Raw genomic sequence first — 18,544 nt, 5'->3', positions numbered from 1 at the left:
GTGATCTCTGAGAGATGAATTGTAAAGACACCGTTTTTTTTACTCCTTTACTGCAAGTGGTGATGAAATAGCAGAGCTTCTGTTCATTATGGGCGACACACAGGCTAGGGGAAAAAACCCACAGCATCCATGGTCCTGATAAAGAATATCCATGGCATAAGATTTCCATAATTAGCAAGATAAAAGTCCACAAATTCACTTCACTCGATGTTGCCCCACCAAAAAACAGTCCAGCATCTGCTGCTCTCCAGCCAGTGCTAACACATGCTAATGCAGATGGTAGAACAGATGAATGAAAAGCTCTGCTAGACAGAAAAGATGTAAAATGCCGTGACTTTTAGAAGGCTGCAGCGAGGACTTTGTAAGACATTTAAGCCCTTAAAAGTCTGTATGTGGGTCAGAACTTCAATATATCATGCTCATAACTAGAGAATTTAAAGATTAGTTTCATAGTAGATACTGAATAATCAATAGTAGATTATGAATAATTCATACTAGATACTGAATAAATTATAGTAGTTACTGAATAATTCATAGTGGTTAGTGAATAATTCATACTAGATACTGAATAAATTGTAGTAGTTACTAAATAATTCATAGTAGATGTAGAAAAAAATCATAGTGGTTATGAGAACACACCATAGATGCTGAATTATTCATAGTAGATACAGAAAAATTCATAGTGGTTATGGGATAACACACCATAGACACTGAATTATTCATAATGCTTACTGAATAATTCAGTGTAGTTACTAGACAGTTTATAATTCATAGTAGTTATTGATAACTAAGTTCCTAAGGAATAATGCATAGCACTTACTGATTAAGTCATAGTAGATGATGAATAATTCTTACTACACACTGAAAAATGTATACTGGTTCGAAAATAATTTACAGTAGATAAGTCACTAAGTTGCAAGTAACAAGTATGTATTGACACTCAAATCCCAAATGGAGCCCCAAGTCAAGAAATTCGAGTCTCAATTGAAGCCTTGAGTCAGTAAGGGAAAGTCTCAAGTCGAGTCCCGTGTCCTAATTTTCAAGTCATAAACAACTCAGACTGTATTCCTCAGATAATTTAATGCCATTTCAAACCTGAATATTAAAATGATGGTAACATGAATACGGCCTTTTAATGACAGCATGTTAATAGTGTGTGACTGTATATTCATTTTTTTTTTCACCCTCATTTTTGATTATTTTTAGGAACATTGAGCCCACTGGATTAAAGTAAAAATGTAGAGCTCCGCACTAAAACTTGCCCAGTTAACTAAATCAGCTGCTAGTTTGAAAAGAATTTAGATGACAACAGAAACCTAAACGACCGGGCTGAACAAAGTTTACAGAAAGGACAGTAAAATGATGGTGAATGTATGAAGCTGAAGTTGACTTTTTATTCATCAGCTTCGGACTTCAATTTTCCATTCCACCTTAAATAGTACAGCAGGTACTTGCTGGTGTCTGACTTCTGCACCATTTAAGGTGGAACGGTAAATTTCAATATGAAGCTGGTGAATAACAAGTCAGCCTCTGCCTCATGGTGAATGTTATGCTTGTTTTACTTACAGAAGCTGTTCAAATCAGTCGAACACAGAGAGCAGTTTGGCTTCTGTTTTGCAATCATGAGGAAAATGGTCAGTTCACCTGGTAAGTTTCTCCAGTAAAACTGAGTTTAAGCACTGAGTGAGGGTGCATGCACTGATGCAGTCAGACTCTCCACGTTTCTTACACTCTGGGGTCTAGAGTCTTTCCAAGTCCTGAGGCTCAAGCCCAAGTCATTGGTGCTCAAATTCGAAGTTGAGTCACAAGGCGTTATCAATTTTGTCAAATCGAGTCTCAAGTCATCAAATATATGACTCGAGTCAGACTTGAGTAACAAGTCATGACATACTGTATAACTCATACTGTAACAATTTACAGTAGATACTACATATTTATAGGAGATACTGAATTCAGAGTGTTAACTGTTTACTTCACAGTTGTTCTCTCAGAGCTCACTCTAGGAAAATAAGGAACACTGAAATTCCAGAGCATCCTAATGTTCTGTTGAGGAATTTCTATGCTGATCAACAGTCGTGACACAATTTAGACAAACTGACTGATTCCACACTGGTAAAGGAGTTAGACAGGGCTACTATCACCACACATGTTCAACGTATATGCAGAACATTTATTGGGAGGACTGCAGGAAGAAAATCGAGGATTCAGGACTGGTGAAAGAAACATCAATAACCTGTGATTTTTGGAGTCTGATGAGACAACAGTCATAGCAAAAAACGGGAAGACCTGAAGGCCCTTATCAACTTGACAGCACTTTACAATAATATAATGTATATTACTATTATATTACTACTATTAGTAAATTAGTATATTACTACTATTAATATTATTATTACTACATTACTACTATGTTACTATAGTAATTTGCTACAGTGTAATTGAATTTAATTTAAGCATTTAATTATACATTAATGGGATTATATTTAGTCCATTTATACTGTAGCAACAGTTTCATATCTGCAGTTCAAAAATGTATTTCAATGTCAAAAAAAAATGACAAAAACATGTCAAAAATCTTTCATTAACTTTTCATTAAATTCAAATCATAATAAAATATGTCTTCTACTTACAAACACAAATGGCATTTGGATTGAAAGTTCAGAATCTACACTTTACATATAATTTCTCCATTTGTTTCAATGAGCTACAAGTCAGACATAATGCATATAAAAGTACAGCATGCTTTGCCAAAATAAATGCGAACGGCCAATTCAACTTTGGACAAGTTTAGGTCCACTTACTTCTTCCAGGTGTCATTTTCACACAAAAGCTCTCTGAGACAGAGTTAACTGAGACATTGCCTCTGTGTAAAGGCTGACTGTGAAGAATCAATGTCAAATAATGGTTTATAAATGGACCGTACTGAATCCTCTCACTATGGCAAAAGGGCGTCCTCCAGAACGAAGCGTAAATGAAGTGTGTCAGGCCTTTGTGAGTCGCTGTAATTGCATGGTTTGTGTTTAACAATACCAATTAGCTCACACAGCTACAGTCTTTTCACCTCTTTCTGTGTCAGTCAAAGGCAGAGCGAAGGAACTACAACATCAAATCTATTTATGGTGTTCTGGTAGTGTTACATAATTGCTAAACGTTGAATTAGGCCAATTCAGTTAAGGTCTTCACGTACTGAACTTAACCAAAATAACTGTATAAAATAACTATATGAATACTCTCAATTTAAAAATCCTGCCTAATTAAATGGTTAAGATGTAAACAAAGTAATTCAGAGTGGTCTGATGTGAAATGCTCCATTCTAGAGTCAGACAAGTTAGTACATGAAATGGTAATAAATACACTGCCTGCCGTTTTGATCACATTTTGGTCTAAAATATACGTGTCACAATTGGCCCCTCCCAGTCCGGTCCATGTGCATTTGTTTTGGTTTGGCCCATGTGTATTTGTTTTGGTTTTTAGTCCAGCCCCCTCATTTCATGACTCCACCCCTGATTGTCTCCACCTGTGTTTCCATCTGTCCCTCATTTACCCTTATGTATTTAAAGCCTGTGTTTTCCCCTGTTTGGTTACTGGACTTTGTATTGTTCTGCTTGTTTGATTCTGGTTTCTGTCATGTCTGTCCCCCGATCAATCCGTGTTGGCTCCATGACCCTGGACCGTTTGGACTATGACCCTGGATTTGCCCATAATAAATGTCGCTTATCTCCGCATATTCGTCCGCCTCCTCGCTCCGCCCCGTTACAATACAGCCTTTTCCACTCCTGGTTCCTATCACCACCACTGTAAACTTTTCCTACGATGAGCTACTTCACATCAAACCACTCTGAATTACTTTGTTTACATCTCAACCACTGAATTAGGGCTGAACAATATTATGAAAAAGTCATGTATTTTAGGTTTTTGTGATAAATACAGAAAAATTTGTCACAAAAAATTTATAACAAACAATTACCCAGATAAACAGTTTGTAAATTGAGCTAATTATCATTCTAGCGATGGAAATAATGAGTTTAGAGAATGGAGAATCAGAGACAGGAATTTAGACAATAGATCAATACTTTAGATGGGCTACACCAACACCATTTAACAACAGACCCTTCACAAAATGAAGACAGAAAAATATTTTCTAAGAGCTATTCCTCCACCAAGTGAAGGAGAAACTTGTCTGCACAAATATGCCATGAGGGGAACATAATTCTTAAATAGTCCATATTCTTTGTTCATTTCAATGGTGCTACTCTTATTCATCTCTTCCCTGAAGCTGGAAAACTCACAGCTCAATAGTAAAACCATTAACAAGCAGCTCTAAGGTCAGCTCAACTCCATCTAGGTTACTGTACTTGCTAATATTCATTTTAATATCATGTTTAATGATAAATAACACTATAGAGCAATGTTAAGATGAGTTTTCTTAGTGTTAGTGTGGCTAGCACTAGCTTTAACATTAGCTCAGCTGAAGATGCAGATTCAGTCACTACAACCTATTGATCATTTTTAATGATAATTGCTTTTTGCTTAAACTGACCTACATTCATATTTTATAGATTCTCAAACATGCATATTTACACTGAACCTTTTTTAAAGCCAGTTTATTTTTTTGAACAAACAGTGTTTTCACATGTGTTCTTCTGAATGCTACCAGGTGGCCTGAGCTAAAGGTTTGAAAGACATAGCAACAGTAACTAAGGGCAGCAAGATGTTCCAAAATTTTGCAAGCTATTACTCGCATTGCTACGCACTGCAATTGCAATATACCTTTCAAAATATTAAATTAATATATTCATGAACATTTGATGGGTCAAAGCTAAAAGTTGACCTGCTAACCTTCATTCAAACACACAGATGTGGTCATAGTACACAACAAAACACTGGCTCATTAGAATACGGCAGCCTTCTGCAATAACAGTACAGCAAAATTTGAGGTGATGATAATGATTAAGAAGCAATATATTGTGCACCCATACATTGAATTATGCAGAAATTTGGAAAAGTCAGTGGACTTCCCCTTTGGGTATATGTATAAGTAATTGGGTTACCTTTCTTTCAGTGTGTTACAGACATACAAACAGTGATCTTGTGATTTTGTCATAGCGCACATTCAAAACTCTGATCACACAAATATTAGTCACATCGTTAGTGACAAATTTCACATTTTATCTGCACTTGTCGACAATTAAAAACATCTATTATAAGCATTTATTTTGAAGAAACAGCTCAGTTTATCTGCCAACACATTCTGAAACCTCAATCACACATTCATTCATCTGTTGGGTATAAAGCCATCCCGAGTCTTACCACCAGATTCTGTAACCGTTTTTACCCACAAGTGTTCTGCATTATTAATAAAGAAGTCGTGAGCCGTCCTGATCCACGCTGATCTGCTCTATAGCTGTCACATTCACTGCCTACAGTTATTACCAATTGAATATTAAATGTCCGCTGACTGTAGCAGCAGGAATTATGTCCCTAAACATAGTGGCGGTTACTAGGCTGAAAAAAGGGAAGTGAATGTACTTGATTCAAATGTGTACATAATTTCCACATAAATATATTTTTGATCAACTTTCAGTTACAGTTTTTCGTAATAATTTTGTATACATGTATTATGTTTATGTACTGTGTTTAGTCATTTAAATAAAACTTTACACAACACATGACCGAAATATAAAACAACTAGGGCTGTCAAAGTAACACATCAATAACATTCATTGTGCTACACAGTTTCTATAATAAATTATTAATGCAGTTTACTTATTTTTCTAGTTCAGGTTCAGGCTGAAGCCCAGCTGTAGCTCTATATTGCTCTGATAAAATCGAAGATTGAAGCCTTCTCGCTCAAACACAGCACTTCAATAGCTTTTAAAGTGAACCTTTCAGCACCTTCAGCAGACTATGCTGGATAGTGCTCATGGGAGAGCTGTATATATGATATACGCTGTTGCTCTCACTTTTTATCAATGATAAAAACTGGAAACTGTTCACTCCGTGGAAATCATGTCATTTTCAAGCATCTTTATTTTTGTCACATTTGAGCAAATAAGAGAATTGTGATTAACTACACAAACTGCTATTTTAATGGACTGACAACTCTAGTCATAACATATGACAAGAATATATTTATATATACAAAAGAAATGCACAGCATAATTACTTCTAAAAGTACACTGAAACTAGTTAGCGTTACAATATGTTAAATATTTGTTGCACGCATATGAATAGATTAAATTCAATATTTTTTTTTCTGTATAGACTTGACAATATTATCATATTATTATTGTATATATTATAGTTTCACCAACACGTTTTTTTTTTTGTCACTGCCACTTGACTGTCAACTAACTGCCTTCTTGTAAGCATGTGAACCACTCACCAATCAGGAATGCAAGTATGTATTATAGTCTGAAAAGAGAAGTAATGCTAATGATTTAACGAACATAAATGTTCGACCAATATTATAAAAAAAATTAATGTCTGATAAACTATTGAAATTTGGGTACCACTTTAGAATAAGACTCCACTTATAAGCTATTTATTAATGGTTTTAAATAAGCTTATTAATGGTTATTAATCAGGTCATAAACACCTTCAAAATCATTAGTAAACAGCTATAACACATTATTAAAGGTAAGATAAGCAACCAGCAAAAATTGCGGTTTAACTTCACACTTAAAATGATGTTTCTTTATGGGTTCTTCAGTAAAAAAGTGGTTCTATATAAGACCACGAACACTCAAAGAACTCTTTGCAAGATTAAAGGCTTCTTTGCATCGTGAAATGGTTCTTCAGATTGATGGAGAATAGAACCCTTTTGAAAAGAGTTAGCACCAAAAAGGGTAACAAGCCTGACATCGTAACAATAGAAGAACGCTTTTTGGTGCTATATGGGACTCTTTTCAAAAAAGGTTCTATACAGAGCCATCTACAGCACATTCTCCATTAACCTGAAGAACCCTTTCACTGTGCAAAGAACCCTTCAATCATGCAAATGGTACTCTGACTGTTCATGGCTCTATATAGAACCAGTTTCTCAACTAAAGGACCCTTGAAGAACTATCATTTTTAAGTGTGGGTGAAATGAATGTGGGTTCACTATTAGGCAAATAACAGATTACTGTTGCCCTTTTTATTTGTGTGTTATAACTGCTTATGAATGCTTTTTGAGTTGAAGATTGTTAAGCTGTGGGCACAAAAGCGCAACTTGAGCCAACCATACTGAAGTTGATTCAGACTCCAAACTCTGCTGCGGATGTGTAGGTAAAGAGATATAGCAGGCATTAACACAGTTTAAACAATTTAGGGTAGCTACAGATCATCAATGTGCTACAAATCCATTCTATTTAGTTCTCAACGACATCGGCCAAGAGTCTTTCCCAACATCAAGACATGCTGGAATCGACTCTTGCAGAATCTATTCCCCATCGTTCGCCGTTCAACACAAAAAAGTGTGAGAAGAAGTGTTGTGTGGCCCCTTTTCTGCAAGAAGGCCAAGAAAAGACAACCAAGTATCTTGTCCATGTTCTCAGGCAGCGTGATGCATGGCTTTGAGAGGCAAGCAACCTTGATCAGATGCAACTTGTGCATACCGACTGCACAGTAGACTGACTCATGTGGATGTGTTGGATATGTTTCTCCATAAAAATGACTTGGCCACATGACACTGTGCTAAGGCCTTAAGCTGTGGCCTACAAATGCACTTGTTAGCTAATAACAGTTGGCCTATGTAGTCTCACTAGAAAAAAAAGCATAAAGCGACTGGCTTAATATTGCCTGCTATTCATTTGTATACTATTCATATACAACTTTAATCCAATCCTAGCCAGGCCAGATATGTTGCTTAACCTGAGCTAATAATATGTGGTAAATGTAAGTAAGTAGACCACATTACGTTACTGACATATCTGTTATGTTAGGCTGTGTCTTTTCATTCAATACAGCTTAAAGTGCTGTGTTACATATTTACATGAGGACCATCTTTGACCGTAGCTTAACAATTAATCACTGACTAAGAACTGTTGGTTTCTGGTCAAAAGAAATTTAGATATAACAAGCCACTGTTAAAGTTTTTGTGAAAAGCACCACATACAAACATGAGAGTGTGACACAGATGGACTGCACAAACCTAGTTACAAGATTCAGTCGTGTAATTAGGATCTTATGGACTCCGGCGTGATTCATTTGTCCCACCCTAAAAAATGACCTTCAGTGAATAAAGAAATGACAATGTCATTTACTCGTTTATTGTTATGTCTCAGCCAAGTTGGTGACGTAATGTTATGCTTGGTTTAGTATGTTGATTGATATTAAGTTACTGTATCTACTTTGGGCAGCTAATTAATGGTGTAAAATTTGTGATACAATAGTCTGAAGTAGTGAGACAAGGTGTTCAAAAAACTCTTTAAGGGTCCACAGTGTGACTGCATCACTGGTTACACCACTGATAAGATTCACTTCAAAGGAAATAATTAATGCACAGTGGCTTATTTCGTAGAGCACATTTCACTTTTAGCAAGCAACTCAAATTTTTTAAATATGACTGAAAATACTGTGACTACAAAAATGCATACAGTCAACATGAATGATTTAGTGAGTTTAGCAAAACTAGGATTTGTAATTTGTTCCCCCATTAGGGGTCCAAAGTGTGACTGCACCACTGACAATGCAATTTAAAGCAAATGGTTAACGTGCAGTGGAGAAAATTTCTTTAGTAGAACACTGTCAGCAAGCAAATAAACACCAGTAGAAAATAGGATTTCAAGAAACCACAATAGGCGTATATGGATTATTTCTTTTCATGAGTATCTGACTTTTTTTTTTTAAATATGAATGAAAATATTGTGTTTTGGGATTTGAAAAAAAGACCAATTTGTGTTTTTGAGATGTGAATATAAATGAATACAACACTTAATACATTAGGAATTGATAAGGAAAACTGCTGTTTGTTCCCTATTCTAAACTAGTTCATGGGTCAATGAGTACATTAGCTGACTATGTTGAGCCAAGCAGGCTCACCTAAAAGGAACACTCCAGCCTCTGCTGCATCTTCATCATACTGTCAATATTAGTTTTGCATGTTTCAGCATCTGACCATTGGCTTCTACTACAGCTGTGCTCAGAAACATGGTGAAATGAGTGTCTGTGGCAATCGGCCATCCGCTACAGGTAGAACAAACTGATTAGGTCAAAAACACTGGAGTATTCCTTTAATGGTCACATATGATATATATGAAGCACGATACCAGTGCGAAAATCAAGAGGCTGAGATTCTAACAAGCAGTTACTGATTGCATTAGGAATTCACGATGGCCCCAGGTCAGTGAGTCAAGTCAGAGTCCAATATGTCAAAAGAGCAGCTGCCACATCACAGCATTTCAACGTGCTACACTGAATCAGTCTGGCTATAAACCGAGCCGCTGTCTTAATGGCACCGACATCAGTAAATTAGGGGAGTTTATAAATAACAGCCGTAAAGCTGCAGCAGCAGACGAGGCAGAGAGAAGAAAAACAAACATGGCACGGTACCTGCTGTGAAGTTGTAGTTTGCTGAAAAGCCCATGGCTTCCAGTTCACCGTCCGCGACGAATTTTATCCAGAGGTAGCGGCCACTTGACCGGATGTACTGGGGGCTCTGCTGACCACAGTAACGTCCAATTATCGGAGAAAAGCCAAAAGGACCGTCCCGCACTTCGATGTGGTCAAATTTACATTCCCATGACGGTTCTATTGAGTACTTTTCATCAAAGAAGAGATCAATGCACTGTCTCGGGGGAGCTGGAACAGCAAAAGCAAACACAAAACACAAACATGACTGCAATCTACAGGGAACAATTAAGCTGTAATTGAATGCATGCTGTCAATTGTGACCCCCTCAAGACCAATAGCTGCATTTATAAGGGAAATAACAAGGGAATAAATAATATAGTTATATTTTAGATGATTCACAGTACTTTTTTTGTTATTATGCCTAATTTTATTATTTTATTTTGAAGAGCTCTTAGCAAAGTTATTGGGGAAACCCACATTGTGCTATGGCAAAAAATATCATTTATCTACAGGCATTACAGTCAAATTTGGGTTTCCTGTTTTACTACATATGATAAAATGATTAAATAAAATAATAAAAACTTTTTATTAAATATTACATTTTTAGCCATCTGGTTTCATCTTTTTCTGATGTGTGCTCAGACAAGTTTATTAGTATGGATATTATTATTATTTTTATTATTATCATTATTATTATCATCATGGATGCACTGATCATGAATATTTTGGTCAATTTTGATTTCTTTTGCCTGATGGCCAATTGTTTTGGTCAACTTTTACAAGCCTTTTTTACATCCAAAGCTCACATTGTGTGGGGTTAAAGAGCGCATGAAACGTCCTATTAACTAAAGTTACAATATGACTAATATTTGCTCTTTAATGAGCCAAAGTAGCATTTTAATGTGTTTTCAATTTAAAATCATGTAAAGTGCTGAGAGTAAGAGGCAGCTGGATGTTCAGCACAATGAGTTGTGTATAATTTTGCTTCCATATTTTGGTTCAGACGTCCTCTTACCCGCCTCACCTTTTTAATCTGCTGATTTCATGTTTTGAGCAAAAACCCGCTGAATCCGATTGTGCATCCCACTTTTTATTATTAGGACATATGGGCTCAATTGATACACCAGTTAGCTGAAATATTGGCTGATCTGCTGTACCATCCTACCCGCTGATGATATCGCTGATACTCATTTTGGTCATGGCAGCAGTGGGATTCACACCTTCTCTTGATGGTCAGTTATGTTACTGGGCAGCTCAAAATGAGGCGAGATGTTCTCTGTTTAACTATCTGATAACAGTACAGGCTGACCTGCTGAACCTGACCACAGACCACCAACGTGGTAAAAGTTAAAAAAAAAAAAAAAATTAGACATTAAACTTAAACTTTAGTATGAGAATATTGTAACACTTCTAAGAAGAGACCTACTAAAAAAATAAAAACAACTGGAGGTGATAAACACTCAACATTCTTCCCTCCCAAAGCTACAATAAATTGTTCATATTTCAATTTTAATTCAATTTAAGTGCAATAATTGAGAACTGATAATCATATCAGTCAGTAAAACTACTGTATTCTAAACATTTCAATTCGCAATTCACATCAGTCTGACCCTAACATGCAAAGAAAATTGTAATTATCAGGTATATACAATGCATTAATGGATTTATTTAAATCATTATTGAGAGAGAAAGGAGGCAGGAACCATGCTAGCTATGCACACTGAAAAGGTGCTGTATTGAATATACTGGATTCAAAACAAAAGTGCTGGTGTTGGCATAAGTAGCTTAAAAACACGAAATATCGTACAGATTTGACCGGTATTTTTAAGCGATCATTGATGTTGCATAAAATGCATTTATTGTACTCTGGAAGAGCAGAATGTTTAGGTGACTTCAATAAAATATCAATATTTTATTAATTTCACTGCAAAAACTCTCTGTAACGATAAGCCAAGTGAATTTCCAGTTTCTACATTGCTAAAGAACAATTTGGGATAACGGCATCGGCCCACAGTTCTCATATCAGTGATTTTTCTTCTTAAAAGCAAAAAGAAATTAAACACAAATGAATAAAATTATTAAGAAAATACAGCATTTCAGAAAGCAATCTCCTACAAGCAAACCAAACATGAAAAAATAAAGAATGAATGAATTAGCAAAGAAAAGAGTGAACCAATCCCATCCTTCATGACTTGAACAAGCTGGATATTTTTAGAGTGGAGTAATTTCCTCTGTAAAGATGATCCTTTAATCATGATGTTTGTAATCTTATTATGATGGTGACAATCTACAAGAGTGATTAGAGCGCTCAGCCAGTTTAGATCATTAGTAAAACTGGGATTTGTAATTTGTTCCCTGTTCTAAACTGGTTCATGGGTCAACAAGCACATTAGCTGACTATTCCGAGCTGAGCAGGTGCAACTGGAATTATGCAGCTAAAACATTAAAAATCAATGTTATTTTAATTTCGAGACACAGATGAGTCAGATCCATTTAAATATACCTGGATGCACTGTGATCTGGTTCCAGAGTGATTACTGGTGTTGCTTTTTTTTAGTGAGGAGCAGGTTTTAAATTTACTTCCATGGAATTACTACTAATGTGTGCATGTTTGCACAGTATTTATTATTAAAGGAAACTGTGAAAGTGGTACTGATTTGCTCATCCATTAATAATCAGTTATTAGATAAGAGGCAATATGTACCTAGAGTGAAATTTACTTAACCTGGCATAAGAATTGCTTAAAATGTAATAGTATTTACTTACCAGATTTTAAATAAACACACTTTCATCTATTTTTATGGCATCTCTAATAAGGTGTATTCTACTGTATTTCTACTGTTAAAGTGAGAATAATTTCTCAAACTTAGTTAAATTTACTTCAATAACATCTAATACCTTAAAAAAAGTCCTTGTTTCTATGCTGTCCATTGTTTTTAATGTCCATTTTATCAGCTCAATTTACCATATAACTACTTCAGAGTTCTGCAATTACAGACTCTGCATACTCTGCATACTCTTCAACCGTCAGGAACCCCATAGGACCCCCACAGAACAGGTAATATTTGGCTGGTGGATCATTCTCAGCACTGCGGTGGTGTGTAAGTGTGTGCTGCACCGGTATGAGTGGACCAGATACAGCAGCGCTGCTGGAGTTTTTGAACATCTCACTGCCACTGTTAGACTGAGAATAGTCCACTAATCATATAAATCCATCCAACAGCATCGTGTGGTCAGCGTCCTGTGACCACAGATTGAGGACTGTGCAACAACAAATGAGCTGCTGTCTCTAACTGTACATCTACAAGGTGGACCTGCAAACTAGGAGTGTCTAATAGAGTGAACAGTGCTTAAAAAACTCCAGAATATCAGATATACACTCACCGGCCACTTTATTAGGTTCAGTTGCTTGTTAACACAAATAGCTAAGCAGCCAATCACATGGCCGCAACTCAATGCATTTAGGCATGTAGAGGTGGTCAAGACAACTAGCTGAAGTGCAAACCGAGCATCAGAATGGGGAGGAAAGGTGATTTAAGTGACTTTGAACGTGGTGTGGTTGTTGGAGCCAGACGGGCTGGTCTGAGTATTTCAGAAACTGCTGATCTACTGGGATTTTCACGCACAACCATCTCTAGGGTTTACAGAGAACGGTCCGAAAAAGAGAAAATATCCAGTGAGCGGCAGTTGTGTGGACGAAAATGCCTTGTTGATGTGAGAGGTCAGAGGAGAATGGGCAGACTGGTTTGAGATGATAGAAAGGCAACAGTAACTCAAATAACCAACCAAAATCTCTGAGGAATGTTTCCCACAGCGTGGTGAAAGTATGCCATGAAGAATTAAGGCAGTTCTGAAGGCAAAAGGGGGTCCAACCTTTTACTAGCGAGGTGTACCTAATAAAGTGGCCGGTGAGCATATATCAGATATACATTCACCGGCCAGCAAGTGGTCTTAACCACCTCTACATGCCTAAATGCATTAAGCTGCGGTTATGTGATTGGCTGATAAGCTATTTGTGTTAACAAGCAACTGTACCTAATAAAGTGGCTGGTGAGTGTATATTGTCTGAAACAATATATATCTGATATATATATACATACTGATAAAAACAAAGAAGACACTGTGCAGATGATACTGTTACATTCATGTGAAATAGACTTGTAATTTACTGAAACTCCCTTACACAACATCGCTGGCGTAGTCTACAAAGAAAACTGAGTAAACAGTGAATGTGAATGTGCTCCATTTCTCCACCAATGAGCAGACATCAGACAAAGCGAAAAGTGCAGCTCAAATGAAGTGCAGATACATTTGCCGTTGCTGTGCGCGTACCTTCAATGATGTAAATGCACTCTCTCTCTGGGGGGTATTTGTTGGGGTAATTTGGAGATGTGAAGAGCCCTCCCTCTGGATTTTTCACCCACGTTCCGCACTGCCCTGCCGGCTGCACCCCTGAGTTGTTTTTCACTGAAAGAAGCAGCAGAATCAAACGATAGTGAGTGAACTCCGAATAAGTGAGGGGTTTTATGACCAAGAGGGGTAAAAAAAATTAAATAAATAAGAAAAATTACCTGCTTCCTTCTTCGTTGCCCCAGACAACCCAAGTATGAGGAGACTTGCAACAGCTGTGAAAGAATTTATTATCAAAAGAGCATTATTATCAGTTCCAAACGCCTGTGAAGGGTATTGTATTGCTAATCGATAGACTATGCTGTGCTAGTTCATTGCCCAGAAAGATGGAACTCTATTTCAGGTTTATTATGAGGTTCATTTGAAAAGAGATCAGAAAAACACAATAAAAGCTCTGATCAAATAACCTGTAAAAGTTGTATGTCTTAAGCACAAAGTAGCAGGTGCTACCTTCAGTGTGTAGTGTATATAGGAAGCAGCAGCTAAACAGCAAAATCCCCAGTGTTGAACTCTTTTAGTGTTTATTTGTGTACTCATATAACATATTACATTTTACATATTCTTATATAAGCACTTTGTATAATCGGAGAGTTTTATTGTGTAACCCTTTGGAATCAGTTACATGAACTGGAAAGCAATACTGAAAACGATAGTTTACATCATACATTAAAATACTGCCACACCTTAAATGTGCATGATCATCTCACATGTCAAGTAGCACCATACTCTGAGCTAAAATTTGCAAGTATACCTCAAATATAAATTGCAAATCTACCTCACAACTAACATCCCACTACACTGCAAACATAAACAGCCAGTATAAGTTACATGTACAACAGCAACATAAGTCAACCCTGAAAGTAAAAGTGCCAGTATATCTCACACTTATAGCTCATACCAAAAATAGCCACTGTAGCTCATGCATAGAAGCACCACTACACGTGTGTACTTCTCACGCATAAAATGTTAGTATATCTCATGCATAGAACTCCTGGCTTGCTCAGGCATGAAAAACACAGATTCCAGTGTGCCTCACAAACAAAATATCCATACCTAGGCTGTATGTCATGCATAGAATGCCATAGCATAGCTCACTCACAAAACACTGTAATATCGCACACGTAGAACTCCAATCTACCTTTAGGCAGTGCTCAGTAACACTGAGATTAATAACTGATCATCACATTGATGTATCATTCTACTCAAGCTTTCGTGGAGTTCAGTAGCACTGAGATTAATAACTGATCATCACACAGATTTATCAGTCTACTCAGGCTTTAGTAGAGCTCAGTAGCACTGAGATTAATAACTGATCATCACACTGATTTATCAGTCTACTCAGGCTTTAGCAGAGCTCAGTAGCACTGAGATTAATAACTGATCATCACACTGATTTATCAGTCTACTCAGTCTTTAGTAGAGCTCAATAGCACTGAGATTAATAACTGCTCATCACACTGATTTATCAGTCTACTCAGTCTTTAGTAGAGCTCAGTAGCACTGAGATTAATAACTGATCATCACACAGATTTATCAGTCTACTCAGTCTTTAGCAGAGCTCAGTAACACTGAGATTAATAACTGATCATCACACAGATTTATCAGTCTACTCAGTCTTTAGTAGAGCTCAGTAGCACTGAGATTAATAACTGATCTTCACACAGATTTATCAGTCTACTCAGGCTTTAGTAGAGCTCAGTAGCACTGAGATTAATAACTGATCATCACACTGATTTATCAGTCTACTCAGTCTTTAGCAGAGCTCAGTAACACTGAGATTAATAACTGATCATCATACAGATTTATCAGTCTACTCAGGCTTTAGCAGAGCTCAGTAGCACTGAGATTATTAAATGATCATCACACAGATTTATCAGTCTACTCAGTCTTTAGTAGAGCTCAGTAGCACTGATATTAATAACTGATCATCACACAGATTTATCAGTCTACTCAGTCTTTAGTAGAGCTCAGTAGCACTGAGATTAATAACTGATCATCACACAGATTTATCAGTCTACTCAGTCTTTAGTAGAGCTGAGTAACACTGAGATTAATAACTGATCATCACACTGATTTATCAGTCTACTCAGTCTTTAGTAGAGCTGAGTGACACTGAGATTAATTAGACAGCAAATAAAAGATTTGTGTTGTAGACATTGTGACCTCTGGTTCCTATCAACACCACTGTAAAGAAATGTGAGTAAGTTTCTGTACAGTTAACCGCTCTGAATGACTTTGTTTACGTCTCAACCATTGAACTGTGCATATATCTTTCCAGAAATGGGTGGAATTCCCGTTTAATATCTGTATTCCGAATATGTCTTCCCAAAACTTGCATTCCATTACCTCCTAACCCTGTTTGTAGAACACCAGTCTCACTCATAAAACAATGCACCCCATTTAAAAATCAGTGTATCTCACACATAAAACAGTGTAACTGACGCATGAAACGCTTAGAACATCTCAGGCTTACAGCTCCAACATACCTCACGCATGAACCACCAGCGTATCTCACGTGTACCTCACGCGCAACATGTTAGCATAGCCTACCTCACACGAAAAACACAATGTAAACCTCACGCGCCTCACGCAAAAAAGCGCGGGGAAAATGCCCATCTCGAGTCAACCGAGGACGCAGAGTGAAGTTAAAGATGAACTCCACCGGCTTTTAGATGTTTACATAAATGACTGAGACGTAAACAACGCCGTTCAGAGTGGTGGAGAAACACGCCGAGCCAGAATTATTCACAGCGGTGGTGATGGGAACCAGACGTCCACCTCTAAAGCCTCCCTCACAGAAAGTTATCACACGGAATTACTAAGGACGCACCACTGAGACGTTGTTTCACATCTTTGAGGTAATTGGTTCACGGTGGAGGGGTACACGTAAGACGGTTTTAGGCAAAAGAGCCCCCCCGCTCAAAAGAAAACATTTTTTTTCTAGATTTACTACTATTTTAGCTTTATAAAACCTCAGAACACACGTCCAGGTTCACTGGTGGTCGAAGGCGAAAGACTATATATGTGTTTAAGTTATTTCGACCCCTGGCTCCTATCAGCACCACTGTAAACAAATCCGAACCTGTTAGTTTCTCAACCACTGCCATGCAGAGATTTTTAAAAATCGGTGGGATTCCCTTTAAGCTGGATTTGGGGGGTTCTGGACTCACCGTGAAGGAAACTGCGCCCATGTACCATGTCTGTTCCTTTCACAACGTGCTTCGACCTCAACTAATTCCATTTAGAAGGGAATACTTCAAGAAGAAACGAGTGATGGGTCTAAAGTGAGAGAGAGAGAGAGAGAGAGAGAGAGAGAGAGAGAGAGAGAGAGAGAGAGAGAGAGAGAGAGATTTCATGCAGCAGCTGCTGATGCGGGGGAGAAAATTCCGTAAAGAAACGCTCAACTCCTCTCCAGCTCGGGATAAAACCGGAGAGGCTTTAAAACATGAGCCTGAAATCCATCCAAACGTTTCCAAATCCTTCCGCTGCACGGAGCGCGTGGAAAGGTCCTTCATTAGCTTCCCTGCTGCTCTCCACCTTCACTCTTCGGCGACACAACGATGCTGACACGAGAAAGCAGAAAGAAGCCCTCCATCTCTTTTCAGGAACAATCCTCAGAATCGATCCGCGGGCCAGTTCATTTCTCCTGCTGTTCTTCACTTGTTTGCAGCTCGCGCAGCACGGGGCCTCAACAACAACTTCAGCAACATGAAAAATCAATTTGAAAAAATGTCTTTATGTTGTTCTCCTCCAGTGCAGACGACGACAAATCCCCCTCAGCGCAAACCGGCAGGCTTTCTGCTGCTTTTGCTGGTCAGCAGCCCAAGAGTTCAGTCATCACCACCATCCTTGGCAGCAGTTGGGCTTTCCTGTCTTTCATGGCTTGGAGTTCATCTTGTTTTCCCACCGCAGTAGACAGGAACATGCACTTCTATCTGCTCCCCATATGTTTGCAATCCAGTTAAAAGCGCTGAGAGAAAGTGGAGGATGTTGCTGGCGCAAAGCCGGCCAGACTGCGGGACCTCAGAGAGAGAGAGAGAGAGAGAGAGAGAGAGAGAGAGAGAGAGAGAGGGAGGGAGGAAGACAGAGTGACAGACAGAGAATGTACAGGTGAGCGAAAACCACTCGGTGAGACAAAGAGTGGAAGAAAGAAGCGAAAGAGGAAGAAAGAAAAGAGAAACGGAAGGAGACAGAGAGAAAGAAAGAGAGATGTGAGGAGACGCCCGGCTCTCAGCGGCACCTGCAGCACGAACTGCTGAGCTGGACGCGGTACGCTGTGTTTTTTTAACACCCGTTTTGGGGAAGCCCCGCCCGCTGCATTGGGGTTGGTGAGCTGGCGCTCCGCTTCTTGAGCTATGATTGAATAGCAGCGTCCCTCCTCCTGCGTGAGGGTTGGCTAGAAGTAGCTCCGCCTCCTGCGCTGAGACTGACTAGTGGTTAACAGTGCTGTGCGATATAGCACTGATAATATCTTGATAATAGGGATGTGAACCTATAGCACAGCTTCACTACTACAACCACCTGATTCAACCCATGAGTTCCATAATCAGTGAATGAGGTGTGTTGAATCAAGCAGTGT

General features: G+C 38.1%; 1 protein-coding gene across 5 annotated transcripts in view; it reads right to left on the bottom strand.

Moving 5' to 3' along the window:
- The window catches only part of neto1l (neuropilin (NRP) and tolloid (TLL)-like 1, like), a 151,067-nt gene extending 132,844 nt beyond the window's left edge, over nt 1–18,223 (bottom strand). For all 5 annotated transcript variants that reach the window (XM_017696235.2, XM_037533787.1, XM_017696236.2 and 2 more), the window contains exons 1-4: nt 17,136–18,223; nt 14,127–14,180; nt 13,888–14,022; nt 9,535–9,783 (exon numbers count right to left, since the gene is read on the bottom strand). In XM_017696235.2, coding sequence (XP_017551724.1) covers nt 9,535–9,783; nt 13,888–14,022; nt 14,127–14,180; nt 17,136–17,163 — 466 coding nt within the window. In that variant the 5' untranslated portion in view covers nt 17,164–18,223. The remainder of the gene's footprint in view (nt 1–9,534; nt 9,784–13,887; nt 14,023–14,126; nt 14,181–17,135) is intronic.
- Between the last annotated feature and the right edge of the window lie 321 nt (nt 18,224–18,544).

This window comes from Pygocentrus nattereri, chromosome 24 (genome assembly GCF_015220715.1).
Source record: "Pygocentrus nattereri isolate fPygNat1 chromosome 24, fPygNat1.pri, whole genome shotgun sequence".
Taxonomy (NCBI): Eukaryota; Metazoa; Chordata; class Actinopteri; order Characiformes; family Serrasalmidae; genus Pygocentrus; species Pygocentrus nattereri.
The sequence above is the reverse complement of the archived record's forward strand: the minus strand, read 5'-3'. Positions and strand labels throughout refer to the sequence as shown.